Source organism: Colias eurytheme, chromosome 5 (assembly GCF_061535395.1).
Source record: "Colias eurytheme isolate Ceu_HAF_F1 chromosome 5, ilColEury1 Martin Lab GWU primary, whole genome shotgun sequence".
NCBI lineage: Eukaryota > Metazoa > Arthropoda > Insecta > Lepidoptera > Pieridae > Colias > Colias eurytheme.
The window spans coordinates 7742949-7757719 of record NC_142984.1 but is presented as its reverse complement, the minus strand read 5'-3'; the positions used below and the strand labels follow the sequence as shown (position 1 = coordinate 7757719).

At 31.6% G+C, this 14771-nt stretch overlaps 1 protein-coding gene across 1 annotated transcript in view; it reads right to left on the bottom strand.

Annotated features, from left to right (window-relative positions):
- Positions 1 to 14771, bottom strand: part of Sol1 (CUB domain-containing protein Sol1) — a 214667-nt gene that overhangs the window by 50514 nt on the left and 149382 nt on the right. Inside the window, exons 7-10 of the mRNA XM_090102022.1 lie at positions 14638 to 14697; positions 8576 to 8664; positions 2780 to 2902; positions 1508 to 1579 (exon numbers count right to left, since the gene is read on the bottom strand). Coding sequence (XP_089958148.1) covers positions 1508 to 1579; positions 2780 to 2902; positions 8576 to 8664; positions 14638 to 14697 — 344 coding nt within the window. The remainder of the gene's footprint in view (positions 1 to 1507; positions 1580 to 2779; positions 2903 to 8575; positions 8665 to 14637; positions 14698 to 14771) is intronic.

Below are 14771 nucleotides of genomic sequence, written 5' to 3'. Positions count from 1 at the left end.
AATAAAATACTTCACAGTTCTTCACATTCTATAACATTATAATTTTTCAAAAGAAGTGTTATGTAGGATATTGTTTTTCATATAATGTAGGTATATTTATGTGAAGTCTATATTTTTTCGATGCTAAATGTTCTATGGTAAGTAATTCTTTACTCACCTAATTGAGATTTATTACAATTTACAGTATTACCTACTACAGTAGTATATTTGCGGAAGAGTAATATAATTTTTCGATACATTTATTTATACAAAATGTATATAATAAATAATAAAACTCAGAAATAATTTGTATTTGTATATAACTAGGTACAACATATTATTATCTACAATAATTTTATCTATAGGTACATTACAATATCATAACTCTCCTATACCTTAGTAGTCATAAAAGTCCAAAACGAGCCAAGCTTTGGGCAATACCAAGCATTTTAAATTCAGGTCATAATTATGTCAAAGGTTACATAGCACAACATAATACTCGTTTCATCATAATTTGTACAGTAATTGGCACTGAAATTTACAGAGGCATGAAGTTTGTGAAGGCTTGAGACTATGTTATTTATTCATTTTGTTATTTGCCCACTTATTAAGTGAGTTACGTCAGTTTAAATAGGTCATCGACGTCCCAAAACTTTGTTTGATTAATGAGTTCATATTGGTTGTCGTTAAGCATGTTTTTAGGAGTCCCATAATGACATAATATTATATCTATACCTATCTACCATATCTGGTTATCATAATAATGGTGATGAATCACGGTTGAAGACAAGAAATCGTAATCCTATAGTAGAGGTGATTTCCATTCTTCTTTGCACCTGGTTAACTATTGTCGCTTTTTTCCATGCTGACATTATTTCTAACAGTAACATAATCTTTAATTTTAATTCGGTTCCATTAAACTAAAAAATCAAAAGTCTTGTTTGGATTCCACACAACACAAGAGCTTGAATATAGGTATCGAATCAATCCTATATAGTAGGTATAAAAATCGATAATTCCTTTAATAAACTGCACTCAAACTATAACATGAAACACGACGGGATTACAAATGACAGTAATAATGAGTTCGTTATTTATCTGCATTACCTGTATGATTACCGGTGGATTTAGGTATTTTTAACTGATTATTAATTGTTCCATAATGATAATGCCAGAATTATGATAATCTGTCGCAACATTGTGTGAAATAACATCACACATCACACCATCCCTTAAATACTTTTAATGTGGTAATAAGATGATGAGCAGAATCTTTTCAAAAATGAAAAATAGTTAGGTACTTAATTAATAAAATAATTAAAATTAGGTACATAGTTCATAAACTTTTAATTCAAACTCGTGTTTGTGACTCGCGTTGCTCTCATGAGCTTTTAACTTACTTACCTTTATAATAATTATAAAAGATGGGATTTGCGTATCTTAGGTACCTACCTTTCATCTTGAATCTTGATAACAATACCTATAGATGAAATTACTCTTATATCAAATTCTACATTTATTTACTTACTTGTTGCACTAACTTCTGGGCCGAGCGATTCAAATGCTTTTCCGAAACTTAGTTTCAGCAGGCGGTCAGAATCTGAAACAAAATTTTTATTTCAGCGCCATCTGTAATTTTAGCGTGGTATTACATCGTGAGCTTAGTTCATTTACTTTTTCAGGTTGTTCAATTCGTTAAAGATCATTGTAGTTCTAAAGAGTACTAGTAGATGGCGCTTTTCTAAATTCATTTTCATTCTTCTCATTTTAGGTATTAAATTTTATTTTATAAAATTTTATTTTTAGAATTTATTTTATAGTTATTTTGCATTAATTATTAATTATAATACATATTATGATAATGAAACTCCAATCATAATTGTATGAAAAAAGGAACCGACACCATATTATAAAATTAATGAACAAAGTAGAGTAGTAGGTAGAGTACCTATATAATTCACAATCATAATAATTATTGTGTTATATAATTATTATCATTGTATTTTCATAATATATTACAACCCATGCATATAACTTTAGTTATATGTTTCAATATTTTTTATAAATTCATAACGCACAAATAAATTATAGATAGTTTGGTGTAAAATATTAAAATACCTATAGTTAACCAACTAATCACAAAAAAACTAGTCATTATCCTAATAATCGCGATAACTAATAAAAAACTAAAAGGATATTCGGCGGAAACACGGGCGGCTGTTAAATTCAGGTTGCGTATTTCGGGACACGATCGCTCTGTGTACTTAGGACTGGAATCGTGTCGGTACACTTGTTAGGGACCGGGGGCTATTAACAGTTCCTCCCAAATAAGCATCGCCGAAAGCCATCTGGCCTTTCGCCAAGCTCCATTCATTCCCCCCACTATAGCCGAGAATTTTAGTGTGCATTCATTTGCACTGTATGAAATGAAGGGATGTGACGGGTGTGTGCGAAATAAGATTCGGTAGGATGTATACCGTACTTATTACATAATAATGTTAAGACGAGAGTTTTTTTATGTCCTGTATCTATGTTTGGCAAATATAATGATAGGAAGAGGTTTTTAGTTTGCTAAGAATAAGTAACATTGACCTAGAGAATAGATGTAATTCTTCTTAATTCAAGTATGTACCTATTATATAACATACATGTCCTTGCAACAATGTTATTATGGTAAATGTGTAATTTTAACCCTCAGTCATAAGCTACAGATCATGCTCTTGATATATTGTATCAAAAGCGTGCTCTACCAGCAATATCTCGATACATTTATTGTTTGATACCTAAACGATTAGAATACCTGCAGCAGTAGAATCAGGAGGTGGCTGAAAATGGTAGGTGGCCGCGAAACCCTGGCCTGGAGACGCGGAGTTGGCAGTGAATTGCAGCAGCAGTGAAGGACCCGTTGACAGCACTTCGTACCCTGGGAAAGATCACTTTAATTAAACAAGCGGCTCGTCCTGGTTCCGCCAGGGCTGTCTCAGGTTAAAAACGAAATATGCGGCCTATGTTCATCAGAGATAATAGTAGTAGGATTCGAATGGTAAAATAATTTTATTAAATGGGTCCAGTACTTTCGGATTTTATTCAATTCAAACAAACAATCAAATCTTTCCTTTTTATTATACATATTAGTGTTGAAAAGTCAAATTTCCTTAAGGGCCTTTCAATTTTTATATGAAGACATTTTGCGAGAAAGGAATTTGATGGGACCCGGAAACTTATTGAAGTTGTGGCTTTATAATATGTATAAGTAAAAGGTATTTCTTATGTCTAACATGAATAATTTGTGTGATATATCCGGATATATAGTTTCTGGCAATTTCAGTCTATATCTTCATAATTTATACGGATTCTAGAAATACACCTGATGGTCATAAAATATTTTTTTTATTTTTGTTATAATATGACAAAATGTATAAATTACATTTTGTTGAAACATTTCAATTATGAAATATTTCTCTATATTCTTTGAAAAATTTCAAACAAAAGCATCCATTCGTGTGTAAGTATCAAATGTTATAAGTCCGAGCTAGCTTCACCAAGGCGCGCATGAATTTTGCGCACATTTTATTTTAAAAAGCTTCCTGATTCGGTGTTTCCAAACAGTGAGAATTAAGAGACCTTCAAGAAAAGTATTAGAGGTACTATAATATATCACTTGCCTAACGTAAGGTTACTCACATTTTCTATTGCCTTCTTTACCTACCTATAATAAAACAGGTACACAGCCTTGTCAAACATGACTTATTAACTGCTAACGCTAGTAACAAAACCCATCATGAACAACCTTTGTTATTTATTCACCACAGTAACCTTTAAAATATGAAAAATCTAGTTTCCTGTTTAATAAAATTGTAATATTTTACATAGCCTCTATGATTAATCGTTCGCAGGTGGAGTCGCGACTAGCGAGCAATGTATCAAAATAAAAAATCTATAAGAAAATGCAAAAGTATGAAAATGTGAAAATGAGGATTTTATTTGCAACATGATAATCTATATTGAATTTAAAATATTTTGGAGTAACGATAGCGATGTGATTTATTCAATACCGTGTTCGTTTTAATTGAACCGTGTTAATATAAATTGTATTTTATATTAATTTTATTTTGGTTCTTCTTTTTTGTTACCTTTATTTTCTCAATCAGACTTAAAAAAGTTGAATAGATTCTCAGATAATATAAGTTACCGAGCAATACTTCCGAATAAATTATTAGGTATTTGCTACAAAAACCAATCAATAATATCTACTTAATTCAAAATTTCTTACCTATTGGAAACTATTGTGTACTAACCCTAGTGTTTAAGCGCAACAATAGACTTGCTAACAAAATATTGAGGTCCTGTTACAAGAACAAAGCCAAGCGTTGTTGGAATAAAAACTAGGGATTAGGTATTGAAGTGCGGATAGATCAGAAAACCGCAAAGCTATAGATAGGGTTGAGCAAAGTAATTGACATATAAAAAATATAAACACATACCTGAAACATAATATTGTATTCTAATAAAGTACTGAAACATTTCTTTATAATAAAGCAGCTCTATACTTATTTTACGACTGGCGGCGCCTTTATGGAAAGTTAAGGATGTCGCAATTTTTTTTTCTAATCTGCTACTATTTATTTATCGTATACCTATAGCTATGAATAAATGAAATTGTATTTAAGAGCAAGGGTGGTTCAGTAGTTTAAAAAAGTCGTATAACTTAAAAACGTCTAATAAACTGCACAATTATAGACTACAGGCCCATGTTGAAAAAATTATGGGTCATTTGACCCACCACCTGACCTATCTAGAATGATATAAGAGCATAAAATAATAAGATTCAGCACTATGACGTCACTCGTAAGCTGTCCACCTGAGTGCAGATGAGAATTCGAAAGTTCAGGTAGAGATTTTCTCCCCTTGTCTCCATGATTTTTGTACGGCGTTGCGGAATAATGGCTTAAAAGCAGTATAGAAATAGTATGACACAGATGCCGTACAAAAATGGTGGTCCACAAAGTCGGAATTTATTTTTATTTTTCGACAGTTGCCGGGGTAAATTTGGTCATTTGATTTTGTACGGCATCTGTGTCATACTATTTCTATACTACTTTTAATCAATTATTCCGCAACGCCGTACACAAATCATGGAGACAAGGGGAGAAAATCTCTACCTGAACCTTCGAATTCTCATCTGCACTCAGGTGGACAGCTTACAAGTGACGTCATAGTGCTGAATTTTATTATTTTATGCTCTTATATCGTTCTAGATAGGTCACCTGGTGGGTCAAATGACCTATAATTTTTTCAACACGGGCCTGTAATCTATTACATGATCATTGCAATTTCCTTCGTAGACAACATTAAAAATATTAAGGTAATAAAAGGTTCAATAACTTATAACATCTACAATCCGGGATTTGATCTATGGATTATGACCGTCAGTCCCTATCAGTTGAAATAAACATGAGCTGATATAATTAATGAAAAAATTTTGTAGGTGCCTATTAAAATATGCTTACAAATAAGCATAATTTACCTGACATATTTTTAATATTCAATCTGTGTATCAACTTTTAAAATGATTTTTTATCAGTTCATAAATTATACTAAATGTTGATAACAATCATACGTTTATAACTTTGAGATATTAAAAAATTATCCTACAGAATATTATACCACGATAGATCTGGATTATCCACCACAAAGTCCTTATTGAAATTCGAGAAAGATGTAACCCTAACTAAAAGTCAGTTCCACTCTGACATAGCATTATTCATTCAAAAAGGGAGCCATAGACTGTCGGTAGGTGACGACAGCAATAGAATACGTAGTTGACTAGGATCGATCGAAAGCCTTTGAAGGTACCGCACGATAAATGTTGCAAGCGATGAAATTGTGATGTTTCGTTTTGTTCCGGATTAAGCTGGATGTGTGCGTGCGATTTTAATAGTGCTTTGTTTGTAGGTTTTATTTAACACCGTGCTTTTAAAAGGACTTTTTTCTTTTTGCATTTAAATGGTCCGGGAGCCAGCAGCAGATTTTATGACCAAGTTCCTCTCAAGCGGTTAGTAAAATGCATCAAAGTATAGTATTATGAAGCCTCGTGAACGTCAGCTGGAGCTCGGTTGGGAGGAAGAGCGGTTGTAGCCTCCCGTATCAGCTGACGGTTTTTCTACCAAGATACAGCCAGCTGACATATATATTTATCCACAGTTACATATAAGCTATCATCAGGTAAATTTTTGTTTGAGAGGAAATAACGGAAAATAAATTTTTCTTTAAATTTAACTTTCATGTTCGAGACACCAGCTGACGTATAATACACCATGTTGTAACCAGCTGACTATTTTTTTTCGTTGAGATATTGGGTTAGCTACAATTTGACAAATTTTTAGCTAAGAGGAAATGAATGAATGAATGTATTTTTTTTCCTATGTGCTTGGGAGGGTACAACCGCTCACCCCCCCAACCGAGCGCCAGCTGACGTTCACGAGGCTTTATAATACTATACTCTCATGCGTCTGACGAATTATCTCTTGAGAGGAAATAGTTAACCAAATTTGCACCTGGCTCCCTAACCAAAAATAGTGATGCACGGTAGAGATTATGTTCAGGATATGGCTAGCAAAATATAAAGAAAATTTTAAATAAATAAACACATGGCTTGCTTTTTGAAACAAAACCTGCTGACATAATAAGGATCTAAGTAAAGAAGGAAAGGCAAAACACAAATAAGCATTATATTTCCATTCTTATATTTTGTGTTTTGTTTATTTTCAATAGAATTGTACTAGCATTACGTACTTTGTGGCACATTTCAATATTATTGTCTCTTAGTAATTTTCTTATAATGGACTGCAAAATTGTAGCGTTTAACCTCTCTTGAATAGTAAGCCTAAATCCTGTCAGTCATTGATGCAACGCATGACTTCTCGACCTCGGGCTGATGAATAAATATTTCCGAACACGTTGTGTGAGATTATGGTGTTTGCTTACACAAAGGACATTAACAGTCGATATTAGAGGAAAACGGAGTCAAAAAATAATTCAGTTAATATATTAGATGACCTACTTGTTCCATCGATACATTTTTTCCCAACTTTCTTCACTAAAACATACAGAATAATTCATCAAAAGCCGTGCTAAAGTACAAAATCTAACAGAATACTGTCCTGAAAGATGAACTCACGCCAAAAGTGATAAACGATTCACAGTACACTTTTATATGACTGTACCAAAGTTGTATTCCCCAAAGAGAACTTGCTCAGTGTACTCAATATACGTCACAATGAGGAATTATCTTCGGTGCCAGACTGAAAGTAATATCTACCTTCGCTGGGTGATATGACATTTTATAGAAATAGCAATTTCCGTTAACCCACACGCCTGGCTTGATGTGACCTCAATAAGTTTAATTTACGCTCTTCTCGATAAAGATGCACCTTTGTGGCTCGCAGAGGTATGTTATAAAACGTAAGGGAATTTCCAATTTCCATATTTGGTCACGTGTTTTTGTACGGAGGAATAATATTTGCTCTAGTAATAAGCGAGGGTTGTTTCCCTGCATACGGGTATCATTTATTATAACGAATCTATATCATATTTTGAGCATGTTAATTTCATTATAAATTCCGATTTGTACAAAGTTCATTACTGCAAGCAGACATCCTAATGTTTTAGCCTACATATTGAAAACTGCTGAACCCATTTCCACGTAATTTACATTTTTTCTCACTTGCAGTCAATGCAACGTATTAAACAGATACGTATAGTCTCTTTCACATTTTCATTTCAATACTTTTTTAATCAATTGTTTTTTTTATTCGATCTTAATTCATTACTGAAAAAGCTTCTTGTCTACTGTTTATTAATACAAACCAACTGGGATTACTGTAATGTTATATTACTGTAATCCCACTTGTTCATTACCTGTCATGTTTGTTCCAACTGAGTTGTTATCTTCATTAGAGTCGAAAGTATCTCTCGAGCTTTCATTACGTGGCAATGATTAGCCCTTTACAAGTCATTACATTGAGTCGTTGGAATTAAAGACGGCCATTTCTCGCTGTTAATTTATATGTGTCGAGTTTCTGGTATTTTTAGAGCTTCTTTAATACTGCGGCGTTATTAAGCTGCACCAACATCGCGATATAAATAAAGTATGAATGAATGAATGAAAGCTTTATTGTTCACACCGAAATAAAGAAATAACATTAAGTAAAATATACAAAAATTGCACAAAAGTATTTATTTATTGAAAAAATAAGTAAACAAATACTATTTTGCTAAGTGAAAAAGTGAAGTTGTCTATGTTCACATTTTATTCGAATTTAGCGTTTGAGCTTTGAGATCAATTTATTGTTCAATACACAATTATTTAAGAAACTTACGAAGCGTATTTTAAAATACTCCGTTGCTAAATCAATTTTAAATTAATTCAGAATTTTATTAAATGCTCTATCCACGACCTAAACAAATACTGCAAATATTGATTATCCTAACCTCAAACTCAAAATCACAACATATTATCCCACACAACGTTAGGATCTAAATCTAGGAGCTCGAAAACCAAACACTGGTATATTACTACTAATGCTATCTGTACCTGTAAGCTCATTACACAGCATCGCTATAGTTGGTGACTCTGTGTCTCTCCCGTCGAACACTTTGATGATGTCCGCGCGACGGAGACAGCTGAAAATACGATTAGTTGTTAGGTTGTGTAGGTTTCATTTGGGAAGTTATGAGAGATAGGGGAGAGAACATTGCAATTGCTATAAAATTATATATGTAGGAGCAATAGTGACTTAATTGTTAGAATCTAAAAAGTTAGAAATCTCTAAAGACAGCGGCGAAAATCTTAAGTTTGAATTCGAGCCACTTTAAATATGTCCCACAAATAAATAATAAAATATGTACTCTATTTTTGGGATATATCTATTATTCTATTAAATAACCTTGAAAAGAATTTCTAAATGTGTGAATTATCTCGTAAAACACAAGAATACAATATTTCTATTTTCATAACACACATAATCTAAAGAATTCTCCAAGATTCTCCTATGTAAGCTTTTAAAAGATTCTGTTAGAACTGGGTTATATCGACATTTTATGTTTTTAAACATTTGAATTATTTCTTCTAAAACAAAGCGAATTGCGTGACTTTATTTTAATGGAGTGCTTGTTTTGTTCGCGTTTAGTTGTTTGACCTAGAACTACATTCGAATGAGGCTGGAGTATATAAATTGTCTTGAGTGCTCGTTAAGTAACCTAATTATATGTTACTAGCGGTCCGCCCCGGCTTCGTCCATGGTACATATTTCGCAATAAAAGGTAGGCTATGTTCTTTCTCAGGGTCTAAAGGTTGTCTGTGCCAAATTTCATCAAAATGGGTCCAGTAGTTTATGCGTGAAAACCATACATACATACATAATTACAAACTTTTCCTCTTTATAATATTAGTATAGATAATATAATATTAGTATTATAAAATTAAACACTGACACACAATTTCGGGTCATTTGTAACAGGATGGCGGTTCTACAGGGGTCTTAGTACGCAATGACAAAAAGAAAAATGATGGTCAGAACGCTGATACCGGATACCTTAAGATACTGTGATATTTTATATTAGAGAATCTTAACATAAAATATTATATGTAGTATCTTCACCGTGTGTGACGCGCTTTAGGGTGGAGAAAGCTGATTATATTTTTAAAATTCAAAGGTTTGGTAGAAAGGGCAAAAAAGTGTATTAATAGATAAAATCGATCAGCTTCAGTATAGGTCATGATTATTTTAGGGATGGGACCTGGGCCTTTGGATATATTCAAGTTGAGATATAATATTTATTTACTTAAATCCATTTATTTAAGAATGAAATAATTAAATAATGTAAAGTAATGCATATTTGATTCTGGTGGTTATTGTCTAAAAAATCAAGCGTATCTAACTCATATTTATCTTCATAGGTAAGCAGAGTTGTTTCATAACGCTAGTAGAAACTATGAGGTAAGTATTATATTATACCTTTTTTGACGCATTAGATAAAAATATTTTTTATTTTATTCACGACCTGTATAACCTTAACCTGTTTCTAATATATATATAGAACCAAGATCAAAGGTTTACCTACAAAATAGCACTTAGTAGCAAAGTTTGAGATGTATACGAGGTTTTCAGTGGCCGTCTCCCGAGATTACACTGGTTTTGGTTTAAATGGCTTCGAGGTTAGGCTCTTACATTATAAATAACTATCGCTATATAGGCTTATTTATAACTTGTTCTATATATCCCGCTGTATTCTATAAGATAGCACAGCTCTATGTTATTGAAAAAAAAAAAGGTTTCAGGCAGAGACAAATATAACTATAGTTGAGATTAATTTATAATATATAATAGTGTATTTTTTATACCGTTCAGGCATACATTATAATATAATGGACATATATGGCGTTGGTTATATTTTAATCCTAATCATGGATGTAGAGTTTCATATGAAAAATTTTATTGCTAATTTTATAGTAAAATATCATATTTTGTTCCCTTTCTCTTAAAAGCTTGCTTCCCTAAATTTATTAGTGCATACATATTATATTTAAGTAATCCAGCTCAATATGTAAATATGATACATGATTTTGATATATTCAAAAACTGTAACAAAACATTATAAATGATATTTTTTAGGTTTAAATTACAGTTCACTACGTCTCAAGTAGCAGTAAAATCATACTTGACTTGGTAATTTGAAATTCTATAAACCGTAGTCTGAAGTTCAGACAATTTTCAAACACTTGAATTGAAGTATCTTAAAATTGCTTCAGTGTCAAAATTTTGGAGCTTTATTACAAAAGTTAAATATTATAGCTATCGATCTATATGTATTTATACGGAAGCCGTGTCGTGTTGTTAAACCAATTCAAGCTTAAGAATAGCTGAACACATTTCCATTATGTTTGGATTGTTGGATAATAACTGAAAATTTTAAAAATTCCTACTGATATTACAAATGCGAAAGTTTGTGAGGATGGATGGAATGGATGTTTGTTATTCTTTCACGCAAATACTACTTAATCGATTACAATTAACTTGGGTATGTAGGTAGCTAAGACCCAGAATAAGACAGGTAATACTTTTTATTCCGGAAATCCCACAGGAACGGGAATTATGCGGGTTTTTCTTCGACAACGTGAAAGAAGTCTCGCGCGGATATCTAGTTTAAAAGTAATTTAATGAATCTCCTTGTTTTAAATGAACACTTCATAAAAATGTAAACTTCACTTCATAACTAGTAAAATAATATTCTAGCAAATAGCTTTAAGAGTGTCCGCCGCTCTCGTGGACCAATAAATCTAATTCTCGTGGAAGAGCAAGCAAGGTAGCGGAATTAAGTTAGTTAGCGTCGACTCTAGACAAGGTTGATGTTGGACTCGTAAAATTATAGGTTATTTATATATGTTAGCATCTTTAGAAGGCTCGTTATCGTTAAAAAGTTGATGTAAAATATAATGTAGGTGGCCAAAATGTTGTAAAAGTCTATCTTGTTTACATTATGGATGAGCTATTTAAAAATTCGTATCTAGAAACATTTTGGGTAGATACATAGTACATAGGTATTATAATTAAATTGGTAAAGTTGTAGCTACTAATAGTAATTCAATTTGACCTTAAAATATAATTAAACTAGATGTTATAGATATTATCGTAAAACAATTACGAGGTTCCATAATTTAGTGAATATAAAGCTAGAATTTATTTTTCCACCAAAATTTATCGTTAACCAAAGGTTTCGCTTGGCAATTTTAAAATATTTAAGTAATGCAATTTATTCTTAAGATTTGGAGACAAGGGCTCCTGAATTACAAGTTTAATTAAAGTGGCTTAACAAAGCATTTCGTTAACGTAAATCATTTGGTTTTGAGTGAAAAGCTCCTTTGAAGTTTCTATTCATTACGGTGCTGTTTTATAAAAACAAATTGTCATTAATTTAATAAGAGGAGAGTAATGGAAGCAGGGATGTTCTGTAACTTGATTTGGCATAAACTAATTTAGGCTTGTATTGATTTTTTTATTTTCTTAAAAAGTTTCTGTTTACTGTGTTTCGTGCTGCTTTTAGTAGAGCAGACTCTTGGTTAATAGAGAGTTACACAAATCACCCATTTTTTATTAATATCTCATTACTGAATACAAAAATAATCATGATTCTATAATTAATTTGGTCAACATTTGATAGGTATCTAATATATTATAATAGGGTAAAATACATAAATATATTATTCTAATATACATTCTAGGATCAAAACATAATTATATTCTGACCCTCTGTTCCTAATGGTCGTGGGAGGTCTAAAGGTCCAATTATCTAACCCTTTACTTACTCTCCATTATTTCAAGGTGGCTTCTTGTTTACATTGATAAAAATATATTGATCCAAGTACTCATAATGTTTCTTTGAATTGTACTTTGCGCTGGTATTTCTTTGAAAGTATTTATTTATAAAGGAAGCAATACGAGTAATGTTGGAAAGAAAGATTATACAATAATCTACTAATATCAGATCCAAGATAAGGCAAAATTGACGTTTAATTCCTAATCTTAAAGTACAGGAGCAGGCAATGAGCTACATGATGAATGATGCAAAAATAAGCTACATGATTATTTATTATGATATTATTCTGATTTTGTTTGACTGTAAACAGAAAACATAACTTTTCACCTTTAATTCCATGTTTTCCTGAACATTAATCAATTTAACTTAATAAAATTTATATTTGGAAATTGGATTGTCCATCAAATTACGTAACTAACCATCTGTAGGGATAGAGCCGTGCGGTGAGCGGTTGCGTCCAGCGTGATATATCGTTCCCTATATTCAATTGTACGTATGTCATGATACAGTATTTATGGTTGAATCCCTTGGTGATATTCGGTGGAATTATTGTGTACGTAAAATACAGTGAATACGCTTCAATGTAGCTGTAATCTCGAAATTGGTCGGGTTGTCAATAGGTAACGGTAACAAACGAAGGGTCATTTTGTAATCTTCCTACATCTGCTTATTAATGGTAGCTCATCTATTGGAATTTGGTCATTAGATAATGAATTACATATTCCCTTTAATCATAGAACATAAAGTGAATAGTAACAACGAAAATAGCTTCATTAACTATTATTGTTCGTTCAATAATGTTTGATATTACGCATAACATTTCAATTAAAGACTTAACGCATTGTCACGGTTAGACTGAGTTGCCCAGTGTATTTAATCTTCCTCTAAAGCATAGCTATAGTTGTTCCCTGGAAGCTACTCCACTAACTCTTGTATTGAGTTTAACTTATTCGTCTCAATTAACTCCGTTGGGGAGATGGAACTGTTAAGTTTGCAAATAGAACATTGTTTTGCAGTAGTTAGTTTCGCTATCTCGTTATGTGTTGGGTAATCAATTTAGTGTGTTTTTGTCAAGTTTTTGTGAGGATATTATTGTTGCACGGTTGGCTATGTGGTGACAATGACTAGTAGTTTTTTTATAGATACCAAATATAACGTATTTATAAGTATGTTAAATTTGTACATATAATTTGTGTGTGAACAATAAAAATTTAAGAACGAAAGGCTTCTTATTGTATTCCTTTAAGTGTAAACTGTAAACATTCAAAATAAATTTTAATTAAATGAAAACGATTGAACTATTAACGTAACCTATTGTTGCAGTAGATATTAAAACGACATTCAAAGAATATCACTATGATGTATAAGCAGAAAATGCGGAATTGTATCTTACCTATAAAAATATAATACATAAAAATATATTCATCGAATTCCACACATGTATTGCGTTTTTTCTCAATATAAACATTACCGTTCCAATCAGGTGAATGCATAATGTACTTAATTAAGCGAACTGTATCTGAGCTCATTACTGAAGCGACTGATATTAATAATTCAGTTATGCCGATTGTATGTGTATTTTGATTCGGTTATTTATTAAGAAATGATATACGTTTTCGGATAAATGGATTGCGAATATTAATCATTATTAGTGATGTTGTTGATTCGAAATTGTAAATCAGTTTGATTGTAATTAAATGTTTAAGAATTATAATTTTTTTATATCGTCCAAATTAATGTTCTTTAAAAGATTCTGTGTACTATAGAAGTGCTGCTTTTGATAGAGTAGACTCTTGATGTTAGAGAGTCATAATTTTTTTCTTATACCTAATTCAAAAATAAACATGATTCTATAACTGATTTGGTCTAGGTATATAGCCCCGAAAAAATACCGTCGCATTACTGTTTCCTCCTTTTTTGAAGTCAGTTGAATATAGGCAATAAATAATGAACTGCTGAACAAACATTGAGCTGATGTCACACGATTTAAAATACCTTGAAGATTAAAATCGTAAAAAAATAAACAATTATTGTAGAGCAGTTATTACTATGTCTCGAATGCACGATTATTTATATATGTAATAACACACAATTTGTACACATTTAAATTTTTGATGATAAATTTCAGCTATTATTTTCATACTACATCAAAATCAAAGTACAATAATATAATTAAGGTCACAAACCTTAAATAACGTAAATTGAAACAAGAATTTTTAAAAAACAATTCGTTCGTTTACATTTTTCATTTGAATCCTGTTTAATAAATAACTAACTCACCTTATATCTCCCTTTTGTAAGTAAATCTCTTCAAAGACTACTTTGACGCGGTCTTTCGGTCTGAAAATGAAAAAAATAGGTATTACATCTTAATCTCAGCAACAACATCTGATAGTCGGTGTTATGAAGCTTTT